The 14,395-nt window shown below is 46.0% G+C and overlaps 1 protein-coding gene across 7 annotated transcripts in view; it reads left to right on the top strand.

Moving 5' to 3' along the window:
• NCKIPSD (NCK interacting protein with SH3 domain) overlaps positions 1 to 14,395 on the top strand; it is a 95,254-nt gene that overhangs the window by 29,222 nt on the left and 51,637 nt on the right. For all 7 annotated transcript variants that reach the window (XM_037903897.2, XM_037903898.2, XM_043550836.1 and 4 more), the window contains exons 2-3: positions 8,140 to 8,252; positions 10,327 to 10,528. In XM_037903897.2, coding sequence (XP_037759825.1) covers positions 8,140 to 8,252; positions 10,327 to 10,528 — 315 coding nt within the window. The remainder of the gene's footprint in view (positions 1 to 8,139; positions 8,253 to 10,326; positions 10,529 to 14,395) is intronic.

The raw sequence follows: 14,395 nt of genomic DNA, 5'->3' as shown, positions 1-14,395 counted from the left end.
TGTTCATACTACTGTCAGGAGACCCTGAGCAATGACCTGACGGTAAAATCATCTGAACCCCTGTCCTTGCCTAGGGAGATTGTGGAATCTCCATAGTTTAAGAGCAGGTTAGATAAAACACCTGTCAGGGATGGTCTAGATGATATTTAATCCTGCCATGAGTGCAGGGGACTGGACTAGATAACCTCTCGAGGTTCCTTCCAGTTCTGTGATTCTATGCTATCTCTTCCAGCATTGGTAGCACTGAAGTAGCTGTACTGAAATGTGTGAACTGACTTTGCTAAAGCACATGATCGGATGTCCCCATGATCATGAAGAACTGGAAGAGATGGAATATTGTTACCTTCTGTCTAACCTTCCCAAAGGCAAGGAAAAGCTTGTTTTAGAAGGGAGAGTTTGCAGGGCCTGTCATATCTGTAATGGGCCAGTGCAGTAAATATGTAAATCTTACACACATGCGTGTGCACAGAGCATGGCTGTAGTCCATGTTCACTGTCAGCCCATTTGTCTAGAGGAATGCTTGTCTGAAAGGTATGATTATTCTGGACTGCGGAACAAGTTCTTCGCTCTGATTGCATTTAAAGAGCCCAGGCATTTTGCAGAATGACACTTGCAGATGAATGCAAAATGAGGAAGGAGGAAAGTTATTTTGCTGGTATTGGGGAAGTAGGGAGGGAGGACTGTTGAGGGGAAAGGTTAGAGTGCCATTGTAGACAGTACATACACTGGGGTTTTCTGAGAAATGCTAAAACCCTGAATCGACTTAAATTTCTCTTCCCAGTACTGGGAGAGGGATAGCAAGAATACTGACCTTCTGGATTTTATTTTTCAGTGGGGAGGGGGAATCAGATTTCAAGGGGGTTTAAATATTTCCTTAAGACAAAAGTGCCCTCAGCAGAATGAGGATGTCAGATATGAGAAATGCATACTGGTGTCCATCCCTGTCCGTTTGGGATCTGGGAAGGGTGCGCTGCTCCAGTCACAGATTGAAATGTATTAGTGATCGGCTGTGCATGGTGGTACAAAGTGTAGATCTGTATTTGCCTCTCCTCTCCCCATCATAATGTTTGCTATCCATGCTACGGGGTGGAAGAGGAAGCCTGCCGCCCAGCTCTAGCGACATGCTTCCTGTTTGCTCATGCTATTAGCAGAGAGAGAGAAATACTGATTTATGGAAGGTTCTATAATTCCATCTGCTATGCTGTAAAGAAGGAAACCTGCATTCTTATATACTATTAAAGTGCATGATTTAAATGTAACCTGTTTGTTAAATGAATTTCACATGCATAAGAGGAGATTCTTGTGTTTTGAGGAGCCCCATTTTATAGGCTATAGACTGAGGTATAACTAGTTCAACCTCTTATTACTAGTGGGGGCAGTGACTGTCAAAGTTAACTGCTCTTCCCTCTGGCTTGCCTTTGGTGTCCAGCCTACGTGCCAGGCCAGATATAGAGCACAGTCTCTCTGATGAAATTTCTTTTAATTTCTTTAACAGGAAACTTGCAATTAATCTCTCTTCTATTGCAACCTTCTTCTGGAATGACAATCAGTATAAATGCTTTTTTAGATAAAATCTCAGTCACTACTGTCATGGTTACCAGGCTAGCTGCACCACTGTCCCATCTATGGATCTTATCAAGTGCATCACCACCTAGTGTCAGGTCTCGAGCCTTTAAAGGTATGTCTACATTGCAGTTAGACACCCATGGCTGGCCCATACCAGCTGCCTCAGGCTCATGGGGCTCTGTCTGCAGGGTGTTTATTTATGGTGTAGATGATCTGGCTCTAGCTGCAGTCCAAGCTCTGGGACTCTCCCACTTCTCATGGTCCTAGAGCCCGGGCTCCAGTCCAAGCCTGAAAGTCTACACTGTAATTAAACGGCCTTGCCTTGGAAGCCTGAGTCAGCTGGCATGGGCCAGCTGTGGGTTTTTAACTGCAGTGTAGGTGTACCCTAACTCCTTGGATGGAATTCTGCAGTTCACCTGCTCTGACTGGGACCTGGATTACAGCCCTTGGGCACCAGCTGTGACTACTTCAGCGGGTTCAACTGGGTTTGGCACCCAAAGCTCTTTTTCTCTGGGTGTCTGTGACACTGTATGTTTGCAGTGATATAGAAATAGCTTCTTCAAAAGATACAAAGTATTTAGGGTATGTCTATAATGCAGTTAAAAATCTGCAGCTGGCCCACGTCCGCTGACTCAGGCTCGTGGGTTTCTTTAATTGCAATGTAGACTTCTGGGCTTGGTGATAGGATGCCAGAGTTTGAACTGCCTGAGCCCAGAAGTCTACACTGCAATTAAAGAGCCCTGCAAGCCCAAGTCGGCTGTAGGTGTCTAATAGCAGTGTAGACATACCCTTAGAGCAAAGTGTAACAGTAAAAGGCCTACACTGATATTAGTTACACCTTCATAAGTCCCTCATATCCCAGTTAACTCTGTCTCTAGCTGGGTTTAGCAGCCTGCTCACATCATATGTCTCTCCCTATCTCTGTGAGTCTTCCCAGCTGTCAGCTTTTCCTTTCTGACCCAAATCCCCTCTCCCTTTTCTATGGTCTCTTAAATTTTTTGCCTCCTTTGATCCCAGCCTTGGGGAAGGTACCCCATTCTAGTCTGGATGGAGCCATCAATTGCTATCTTAACTCCGTTACAACTGTGCAGCTGAAGCCAACTTCTCTGTGTCATTGTTTTACATTCCTTGCTTGGCACCTCTACAGCCCCCTTTGGTTTAGCTGTATGTGTTGAGCAGGCAGCAGGACAAAATGGAACAGGGAAACTGAGCGACACACAGTATTAATCAAAATACTTTCCCAGTTCATCACAAATACATCTCTAAAATATCAGTCTGACTCCATCCATGTTAGCTAAGAGTATCCTATTGATTCTTCTTCTTAGAGCACTGCCTGCACTGTTGTTTATAATTGTGGCTCGAAGGCCCAGTCATGGTCCACCACTGCATTGTACAAACGCAGAACAACAGCAAAACATTTCAGTGTAGGTGGTTAGAAAAGCAAGGAACATCTGAATAGACATGTGAGTATGCCTTGCTGCATCCTTGTGCATTCACTTCCCCACCTGGGGATATATAAGATTGCAGCTTCAACCACCCACTCACTTTCTTCTGGTCATCATAGTCAGTGTGTCCATTTACTCCCTGTCAGCCCTCATTCCCTTTCAGGAAAGTTTACCTTTCCTTGTCTACACAGTTGTTTTCATAGCCCGTATAGTCAATAGCTAACAAGAATTTTATAGTTCCACTGACCATTTAGTTATATTTAGGGATCCAGGATCCATGCTGTTGTGGGCCTGCTGATTTGGTCTAAGTCAAATGCATGGGCATCACACTGTGCCCTTCTGCAATACATCCATCCAGGGATACAAGCTACCTGCCTTACTTTCCCACTACTTCAGTCTTACTGTAGATGCTTGATCGAAGATAAAGGCTGGTCTACGCTAGACAGTTAGATTGACCCAGCTACGTTGCTCGGGGGTGTGAAAAATCCGCACCCCTGAGCAATATAGTTAAGCCAACCTAAGTCCCCACGTAGCCAGCGCTAGTTTGGTACAAAAATTCTTCCATCAGCCTAGCTACCTCCTCTCAGGGAGGTGGATTTACTACAGGGAGGGGAGAACCATCCTGTTGCTGTAGTAAGTGTCTATACTGAAGTGCTAGAATGGTGCAGCTGCAGTGGTTTAAGTGTAGGCATATGATAAGTGATGGTTGGGACTACGCCTTATTATCCTCAGGATGGAGGGAATGATTGTATAATGGAATGCCTCTGAGGGAGATGTCAGCAACGGAGGTCAGACTCCACACCTCTGGTTCTAAATGCATGAGTTTCTACTGCCTGAATTGAGACCTGCTAGAGCAAAGTCTGTAGCAGATTCATAAATCTCTATATAGTCCAGCCAGCAGAGTGTTACAGAGCCATGCTATGCTAGTGTGGGTTACATGTGCATTAGCAGAGTGTGCATAAACCCCAGCTGATACTACTGCTCAGAAATTCTGCCCTCATGCTCCCAAGCCCCATAAATCACCTGCATGCAGGCAGTCATCTCAAAGAACCACAGATACTATGCTAAGTAATGCTCTTTTTAAAGTACAGTGGAAAAAGGAGAGAGAAAATGGAAGTAGAATAGACCTTTAAGTGCAAATATTGCTCTGAGTTTCTGAGATGGCTGCTGGTTAAGTTACAGGGGGGAAAGAATTTGTAGCTAAGACATTTGCAATCCTAACTATGAATTTTGCCTTTACAGAATCTATGGTCCTTTCTGACTGCACAGAATTTTTCTCTCTTCTCCCAGTGGAGCCTTGCCAATGCCTTTTTGATTGATTAAGAAACGTAGGGGTGACTTATGCTTGCCATTCCTGGCTAGTCACATCATTATTCTGGTAGTGCCTTGGGGCCAACTGAGGATGGGACTCCATTGTGCTAGGCACTGTACAAACACTGAGTAAGACAAAGGTTTTCAACCAGAACACCTGGTCAAAAAGGGACCCTGGCAGCTCCACTACTAAAAGTACAGTTGGTGGTGTAGCGGGGGCCCAGGGCTAAGGCAGGCTGCCTGCCCTGGCTCCGTGAGGCTCCCGGAAGTGGCTGCCAGGTCCCCGCAGCACCCTAGGTGCATGGGCGGCCAGGGAGGTTCTGCATGCTATCCCCACCCCGAGCGCCGGCTCCACAGCTCCCATTGCCTGGGAACCGTGACCAGTGAGAGCTGTGGGGGCAGCGACTGCAGGTATGAGGGCAACACATGGAGCCTCCCTGGCTGCCCATGCACCTAGGGGCCACTGGGACGTAGCAGCCCGCACTCCCCCTCCTACACCCCTCGGCCCCAGCCCAGAGCCCCCTCGGCCCCAGCCCGGAACCCGCACCCCCAGCCCGGAACCCGCACCCCCAGCCGGAGCCCTCACACATACCCTGCCCCACAGCCCAGAGCCCCCTCCTGCACCCCAAATCCCTCATCCCTGGCCCCACCCCAGAGCCTGCACCCCCAGCTGGAGCCCTCGCACCCCACACTCCAACCTCCAGCCCGGAGCCCTCCCACACCCTGAACCCCTCAGTTCTGGCCCCACCTGGAGCCTGCACCCCCATCCCAGAGTCCATACCCCCCCCGGCACCCGAAACCGCTCATCACCCCAGAGCCTGTACCCCCAGTCAGAGCCCTCACCCACCTCCCACACCCCAGCCCAGTAAAAGCAAGTGAGGGTGGGGGAGAGCGAGTGACAGATGGAGGGGGGATGGAGCGAGCAGGGGTGGGGCCTCGGGGAAGTGGTGAGACAGGGGTGTTCAGTTTTGTGCGATTAGAAAGTTGGCAACCCTAGGTAAGAGAATGGGATATATAACACATAAATAGAGTTAACAGTGTGGTGGATTGCAAATTTCATGTTAGTTCTGTACCTTGATTTTGTTGTTTCATTCCTTTCCATGGGGATTAGCTGGATGGTAGGGCAAAGGAATGTAGGGGGCAGGAGAGGCTGCAGCAAGCAACCAATCAGCACAAGGTATGCAACATAGTTATAATGCACTGCAAGCATGGTGCTCAAATGACCAAAGGTGTAGTCCTTGCCCTGAAGAGCTTCCAGTCTAAGTGAAGATGTAACTGAGCAGTGATTATCTAAAAGCGCTGGGCCTTGTGGAGGGTGAGATGAATCACCATAAAACCATGCAGTGGCAAGATTTGGCAGTGGTGCACACTTTGTGTAAACCCTGAGAATTGTTTTAATTGTGCGGTTTGACTCAGTGAATGGCTATACAGGGAGTTGAGTGCGTCATTTGATACGAGCCCTTTGACCAGTTCAGTGGTGGTATTGAGGGGCTGTGGCAAGTGCTGCATCACACTTTTCAGCCAGGACATTTGGAAGCAGTGCAGGGGCTTTGCAGGTGGAGGGACTAAAAGATTTTTATAAGAGGAGATGTTGGCAGCTTTCAGAGAAGTAGCCCTCCCTCACCTGAGGAGGGAGGCGCTGAAGGTTTCGTTACTGTTGTACTTTCCCAATCCCAGAGGGGAAACGCAGCTCACCTAAGTTTTCTCCTATCTTTTCAGAATGTGAAATGCCTTCTCTGAAATGCTTTGCCTTTCCTTCCTTCCCAAACACTGCTCTAAATATATTCAAGTAAGCCCTGCTTTGGCTTTTAAATTAGATCTTTCATTAGAGGTGGAAAAGCCTGCCTAGGAGGGGGAACGGTTGGGGGGGCTTTCTCCCAGGGTGCATGCTGGGCTGTTTGAGGTAGCTTAGCCCACATCTGTGGTGTTTAATGAGCAGATATTTTTATTTTAACATACTTTGCATTTGTCTCCTCTAAAACAGATTCCCCTGCTGTTTTCTCCTTATCGCTTGTTTTACAAGAAAACTAAAAATGGTCCCTTTGAAAAAATGAAGTGTTTCAGAGAGGCACTTTCATTCCCTGCCTTGTCTGGCATTTTTCAGTGTTGTCTGCAGGTTGCTGTAAATACACATTTGGCTTAGTAATTAATCAATGCATAAATAATACACCGTGTGTTATCAGAGCATGCACACCAGTGCTGTGGAGGCAGCGCATTCACCCGCTGTGGAGAGGGATTGCCGTGTGCTGCTCTGTAGCAACCCCCCATGGCCAATTAAGGTGCATCCTTGATGAGCTTCCAAATGCTCTTTGGCCAGATAAATGGTTGCTGTGATGTGGGCAGGGGGTAAAGCAAGGAAAAATGAAGGAGATCTTCAGCATTCAGACAGATGGAGTGAATGCCTGATTAAAACCAAAAAAACCCACATGCACTGAGCTAAGAACGCAGGCAGGGTTATTTAATGGTCAGCACACTCAGTTGGGAATTAATACTCCTGGGCTATCTATATTCAGGGTTCTACTATTGACTTGTGACCTTGCACAAATGACTCACCAATACACAGTCTACCCTGGACTTCAGTTGCCCTGTGCCTAAAAGTGAGCCTTGCGTAATGATTGTAAAGAACTTCAGGTGGAAGTGCTGAATATGTGTAAAGTCTTAATATACAAAACCTTTTAGGAATATTTCAAGCGTAGAGGCCAACTTGAATCTTTCCTGTCCTTTCATTCCAGTCATTCTTTGTAGTGCAAGCCATTTGGCTCTGGTCCAACCTGTCTTTTGTGGATATGCACCTAGTCTGGTTTTTGTAGCATAGTGTCTTCCTCCATCTCCGCTAAGGGGGTTGGGAGAAATGGATCTAGGATTTGAAGTCTAAACAGACAAAGCCATGGTGCAAAAGCACTGGGGAATAGAAGGTCCCAAGTCATGTTAAAGGAAGAATGAACTGTAATTCAACGCGGTTGGGGAAACTGCTTCAGTTTTAAATCCTGCCGGTGAGGTGCAGTATTGGTTTTGAGAATGACAAAGTTAAACCTGTTCCACGGCTTTTGAACATGGTCTGACTGATGAATTAAATGTTTTCTGTTTTTCTTCTTGAAAAGCTGGTACTGTCAACAAAAAAAGTGATAAACTGGCTGGCAGGCGTGTAACTGGAAGAGCAAATGATACAATGATGACTTGAGTGGGAATCTGGAAAAGCCATTTCAGCAGCAACTAGAAAACTAGCAAGAAAAATGTGAATAAAAGGGCAAACGGTACTGTTTGAACTGGCATGAGTTCTCCAGATACTTGGTGTGCATGTTACTCCAGAGGTGGGTAAGTGTAGCAGAAGGAATAAGCATGGAACAAATTGTGTTGCAGTGGAAACTCAAAAGCTTTCTGTGGCAATCTGAATGTGAAATTGATTTGAAGAGCTGTTCCATGCTCTTTGCAATTGATGTTCATATAACGAATTGTAGGAATTCAGGGCCCAGAAGGCAAATGCATGGAGCTGTGGTGTGTTTTTCATCTGTAACAATAAATCTTGAATAGACAGTCCATTTTGTGTACACCTGCACATTTAAAAAAAAAATTTTTTTTAAAAAGTTGATTCTTCAAAGAGGTAGGAAACAGACCAGGACAGTTGACATTGGCTATCATCACATGCTGTGGTTCTGGACAACTAAAGCCTTTCTCTTATTTCCATTAGTCATCTGAGTTCTCTGCACTGCCTGCTCCTGGGGATTTCTTATGCTGTCAGCTTCACTTACTGTGAAGTGCGATGGAAAGGAATCTGAAAATGAAGACCTGGTAACGTGTAGCGTGTTGTGTTCCTTAGGTGCTGGAACAAGATGTGGTTTTGCAGTCCATTGACCGAGCTATCGAGGCTATCCACAATGCAGCTATGAAGAATGGAGGCAAATACAACTTGGAGCAGAGGGATGTCCTCCAGTAAGTACAGCCAATAGCTGGGACAAATGGGAAAAGAGCTTGAGCTGTCGAGTCCCAAAGAGGCAGGGAAAGGGTGAACATAGTGGTACAGCCACGGTGGGAGGTTGTTCACTGTTCCAGTCCTGGGTGTGGTTAATAAGGGATGGCCGGGTTGGCAGTTGGTAATTGGAACACCACTGCTGCTAAGTAAACAAAGGACTGAAGTACTTGGGGAGCCCTCCAACGCACTGATGTGAGAGCCAGGTGATGAACAGCTGAGTCTTCAGTCACCACTGCAGCGTCTCCTCTCAATCTCTGTCCACAATTCCATTTTCCTCCAAGCAAAGCAGCTTCTCCAACTCACTGGGCACCTGTCTGCTAATCTAACCCACTGCATGTGGCTTGGAGTGTCACATCGGCTAAAGGCTTGCTTGGCAGTTCTCTCTACAAGTGCGAGGGAGATGGGGGAGGAGGAGAATACTCTGGTTCAATTGCAATCCGGGTTTGGGGGAGAGATTTTGCATCTTCTTTGGCCATTCCAGTTTGCCCTCTCAGATGCAGCTGCCCCACTGCTTCCTTTCTCCCTGCCCCCAGGCTCTTAGGTCACTTGGCCTCTAGACCCTTATCTTTAAATCTGCTCTTGGTTAAAACATGAACAAGAGGACATCTCTCCCCTAAAGTCAGTGATGCAGTGTTAAGGTCTAGAGACTCCTTGTTTCTCTCTGTCTGTTGGCCCTTGCTCCTCCAGGGTGAGGACTCTACCTTCCCTGATGATAGCACGGTAATTGTACCTTCTGCTGCTGCTGTCCAGCCAGTGGCACTGAAACACCTAGGCACTTTTTCGAAGATAGCTCAGAGAAGTGATACTGCAGCATCTTGACATTGCTACAAAGTGGTTTCAAGGCTGAATTTGCCAAATGCATCATGTAAAGGAAACTCTGCAGCTAGTAGAGTCGCATATAATTCCCCTGCCCTGAAATAAAAACCCATCTGAACAGTGGTGGTCCCTGCATCATGCATGGCTTGCACCTCCCCTCACTGGGTGGTCTGAGTTGTGCTTAATGCTCCAGATGAAACGGGATTGATTCCATAGGCACTGATGATTTTTGTATGTGTGTGTTCACCCACCCACCCACCCACAAATGCACAATTTGTGGTGGTTGGCTAGGAGAAGGGCATCTCTAGAAACTTTCTCCACTGCGAACGATGGACCTCAACCCCCTGCATCCCTCAAAAGTCCAGACAGATCACTGCGTTGTACACACACTTTTCTCCATGGGAGAGGGTCTGAGGGAGAATAGATCCACACGTGACAAAGGTCAGCCACATTGCTTAATGCACTTCCATAAGGCTCTGAGACACTACAGTACTGAGGACAGTATAACAACCTGTATAGAATACGAAGAATAGATATGTTACCTTCAGCAGGCAGCAATTGCAGGGTGATCCTTTAATAGCCCACTCCTGGGGGACAAAGAAGGTGTCATTTAAAGGTGGAGAGAGGCTGAATTGGTGTCCAGAGCTTGCTGAAGTTGAGTTTCGCTGGGAGGGGCATGTTGAGGATTTGGTGTATTTGTTTCTTTCCTTCATTGCTTAAAAATGTAAATCTATTGGGATATAGCAAACTTAGTGCTTGAGACAGGGATGTCAGAGCAGGGTGTCTTTGTAATACACCATTAACAATTGCTTGCTATGAGACTTTTGATACCTTGAGTTATGGATTGAGGCATCTCTGCTTCACCTCAAATCAAACAATCATGTACATTGTAAGGGAGCCATGGAGCTAAGGTGCAGGCAAGTCTAAAGCTCATGGCATAACAACTAGGCCTCCATACCATGAAGTGGAGATATGTCGCCTGTGAACCCTGATTCACAAATAATGTGCTTTTTACAAAGACTTTTCCTTCCTCTCTGAGAGGTGCTTCGTCAGTAGTTCCATGGAGTTGGACTTATTCTATCTTCAGTAAAGATCCTCACTATGGAGATGTCTATTGTAGCCACAGTCCAGTTTCAGACTTAAGCTTCTTGGCATTGGTTACTGACTTCAGCGCTTCACCCATGTCCCTAATGCCCCTGTTCCCGTTCTCTCTGCCAGGAAACTGATCCATCATCGGAAGGAGACTGTGTCACGCAAAGGTCACTCACCAACCAGTCAGGGAATGATTATGACCCCATCCTCCAGTGATCACCATTTGGATTTAGCACGACAGCCCAATGGCATGTGCCGGACAGGTTATGAGCGACACCACAGCCTGCCAAACACGGAGATCCAGGAGGATGATGAAGGCCTTTACCAGGTAACGGCATCTTGGCCTCTTCTAGATTCTTACTTAAAGGTTCCCTCCCTCTTGTATCATACATAATATTCCCTGTGCAGTTTCAGTGGCACTTGTTGCCCTGAACTATAGTGTAGCTTCACTGTTTGCTACTATACAGCTACTGTGTCCCATCCCAGGCGTGGCTGGTATGATCCCTGTGTATTCTTTACATTTATAAAGCACTTTGAGATCACTGAGGATACAAGACTATGTAAATGTGCAAGATCTTTTCTAGTTTGTGCTACTGTCTCTTTCTTGACACCTTTTAAAAGAGCTGCCGAGTCCTCAGAGAATACTTTCAAATACATTGTTTTTAGAGAGGTTCTGCTGAGGTCATATTTTTTCTGTGCTTTAATTTTCTCCTTGTTAAATCTGCACAAAAACAGGATCTTTGTTCCTTAGGAATTCATCTGTATGTCTGCTTATTCCTCTGCTCAGGTTGTGAACATCCTGTCTTCTTGTGAACATCCCTAATAGTAACAAATTAGAGGAGGAAAACACAGGAAATGTGACTTAAAAGCAGAATTCTACCTAAATGGAACAAAATTACTGTGAGCCGTCAACGAGTTTTCAAAGAGACCGGCCAGGACAGACTTAGCAGCAATTGTTTGGGATAGATTCTGTAACTGATTACATGGTGGGAGATAGCAAAGAGATGCAGGTTCCCCTCAGACAGATGGGACATGTTGGTGTAGGGTTGCTGCATCTGTCCAAGATGAGTGTTTATAGTGGCACCATTACCCCATCACTGCTGATAGGAGGGGCTAGTTACTGACTTAATCAGGAAACATAAGTCTGTGGAGATGATAAAAAGGGGCTGGTGTACAGGCTTCCTAACAAATCCTTTATTTTTCTATCCCAGTACTCTGCCCCGGTAGGCAACCAAACCAACCCAATTCTAAAGCCCTCTGATAAAGGAGAAAACCAGCTATGCTTTTTTAGGCTAGCCAAATGGCTTGACAAACCTCCAAGTAATTCCCAGCTTCTTTTGTAAGTCTGCACTCACCTGGCTGCAGGGAAGGTCCAAAGAACATAAATTCTTTGACTTAATGAGAGGGCACCGTTCCCATCTGTGATGGATGAGAGACTGACAACTTTGGGTGTGTTCTCATTAGAATGTGCTTGCCCATGTTGAAAGAACTAATTAGATTATAATTATAACCCCTGGATGGGGATATTTCTGATATGCTGCGAAAATACAAAATGGAGCAGAAATATCCCTCCACCACCTTATGCAAAAAAGCAAAAGCCACACTACCTTATCTGTAAGGTAATTTCTTCCTTTCTGCTTGTAAAGCTGCTTTGGGGAAAAAATGCATTTTAAACCCTTTCCTGTGGTGTTTGAGAGGAACAGAGGCTTACAGGGAGACACCTTTTAACGGCTATGGGTTTCTAGTCAAGTTCTATTTTTGCACATACTGTAACTTTTGGCAAGATTTTGGTGGGTGGTTTACAGTTTACAGTGGTTCAACAGTGATCCTGCCTCCTTGCTTCTCGAAGGCTGAACTGAACGGAGAGTGTAGCTGGACGCTTCAATTCACCAGCCTAAGGTAGTTATGTGAGGACCAGTTCCTATGGAGGAAAAAAAATCTAGAGCATTATAGCAGAACAACATCTCTGCTAGAGTTAAGGTTAAGGCCAGCTTTCTGTTTAAAGCTTGACTGTTTTAAGTGCTCTGAAATCGATATTATTAATCAAATTTTGTTGAAATTTGATACACCTCGTGGAGACATAGGGTACTGTCAGAGATCTAAATTTGGGGCCATTTAACCAAGGGGTTTGTGAGATACAGCTTATGGGGGAAAAGACAACTTTTCTTAAAGTTGACACATTTTTTGCAGACCGACAGAGATCAAACCAGAAATGTAATCTGAGGACAGCAGAATAGTCAGAAGGTGCTGAAATCGTTTTTTGTGGGGGAAAATCTACTCAAGCAAATGCTCACTGCAGGAGAGTGATTAGGGGATGGAAGACCTAGATGGGAATAGAGAAGAGGGGTTGCGGACTAAGGAGAGTGCGAGGAGAGGCATGGGACATTGGGAAAAGGGGACATGGCTGTCCGTGATGGGGGAGTGGAAAAGAATAGGGCCAGAGGCATCTGTCCGCCCCACATTCCCTTCCCACGTATGTATCATGATCTGGGGGCCCCCGGCCCATCCAAGGGATGTGACTCCTCACTTAGGCAAGCCTCCTCCAGAACATGGCTCACATACCTTAGGTTATACCCTCCCCTCATCTCCCTATCCCCCATGTGAGCTGGAATTTGGGGGTCCCTGACCCCCAGTGATGTGTGAGCCTTGCACTTGTGTGTATGTGCCAGAATGTGAGAGGCCTCTGCCCATCTATGGGGAGGTGACCGACCAACCCTGCCCCCCTCCTGAGTCAGGTTTGAGGCAGCTTGTCTTTCTAGGGGTGTCTGAGCCCCTCTCCCTACCCCCGCTCCCCATGTGAGTCAGGATCTGGGGAAGTCCTTCCCCTTTGGATGGGGAGCTCAAACTGATATGCACCAAGAATATACTTCTGAGACTAGAGTGAGGAGCTGAGAACATTTGTGTTTGACACATATTATAAACTCTCTGTGGGGGGAGGGAACACTGTTAATGACCGATTATTAATTAATCGATAATGAATAACCAGTTGATAACTAATACTTGTAAAAATTATAACTGTGATTAGTGAGAGGGGTTCTCTTGAGTCCAGGTTAGTTTATTAATAACAAACCTCAGATAAATCGGCTTTGTCTGTAGTTGTTGGTTTAACAGTTAATGAAGACAGCACATGCTCAGAGAGGCATGAGGTACCAACAGCTGTGGAAGCCCTTCCCCGTTTGTACTTGCTGTCAGTCCAGACAGCAGATGGTCTCTACTTCCTCTTGATTTCTCAGGGCAGTTATACCCGTATTACCCTTTTGTGTTTATCATTCCAATCCTTGTCTATTTCCTCCTTTTTGGTACCTACTTCTTATCTTAGGTCATTTTCTAAGATTTCTGTTCCCTTATAACTTTACAATTGCCTCAGTACCTTATGGTTAGTCATTGCTTATTTCTGTTTTGGGATAATGTTGTTATATCTCTTGTGCACATTTTGTGGTTAATATTCCTAAAATATCTCTTCCAACAATTTCTAAAGGTTATTGCTTAGGGCTAGTCTACACTGGCAATGTTAAAGGGCTGCCATGGCAGCGCTTTAGCGTGGCTTGTGTGGTTGTGGCAGAGCACTGGGAGAGAGCTCTCCCAGCTTGCGAAAAAAACCCACCACCACAAGGGGCATAGCTACCAGGGCTGGCGCACTGTCTACACTGGCGCTTTACAGCGCCGAAACTTGCTGTGTTCAGGGGTGTTTTTTCACACCCCTGAGCGAGAAAGTTGCAGTGCTGTAAAGTGCCAGTGTAGACAAGCCCTTAGTAAAATTCCACTCCTGAAAGTTAACTTAACTGCAGAGCATCATGGGACTCTTGCTGCCAAGCAAGCCTTAGGTTCTTTCTTTGGCCTGTTTTAAGTGCCAGCACCTCCCACTGATGTGAATGATCAGAGGTATTGTTTCAGGCTATATTCATCTCTATCGGGTATTGTTTCAGCTGAGAACATCTCACTGAGATGAATAGGCCACTTACCACCTCTCTGAGCCTGCTGTGCTGCTCATAGATATGTAGAGGCCCTCCCCTTCATTCTCCCTTCAGTTTTATACAGTATTATAAAATTGAGCACCAGCTCTTCTCTAGATAAGGTTGGGAAGCCCTTCCTGTTAAAAGGATGACTCTTCTTAGTGCTCTAGAATCTGTGTGCTTACATGGATTGTCTTGAAATTTGTTGTGTCTCATGGGAATGTAGGGTGGAGTTTGTAATC

This window comes from Chelonia mydas, chromosome 7 (assembly GCF_015237465.2).
Source record: "Chelonia mydas isolate rCheMyd1 chromosome 7, rCheMyd1.pri.v2, whole genome shotgun sequence".
Lineage (NCBI taxonomy): Eukaryota > Metazoa > Chordata > Testudines > Cheloniidae > Chelonia > Chelonia mydas.
The sequence above is the reverse complement of the archived record's forward strand: the minus strand, read 5'-3'. Positions and strand labels throughout refer to the sequence as shown.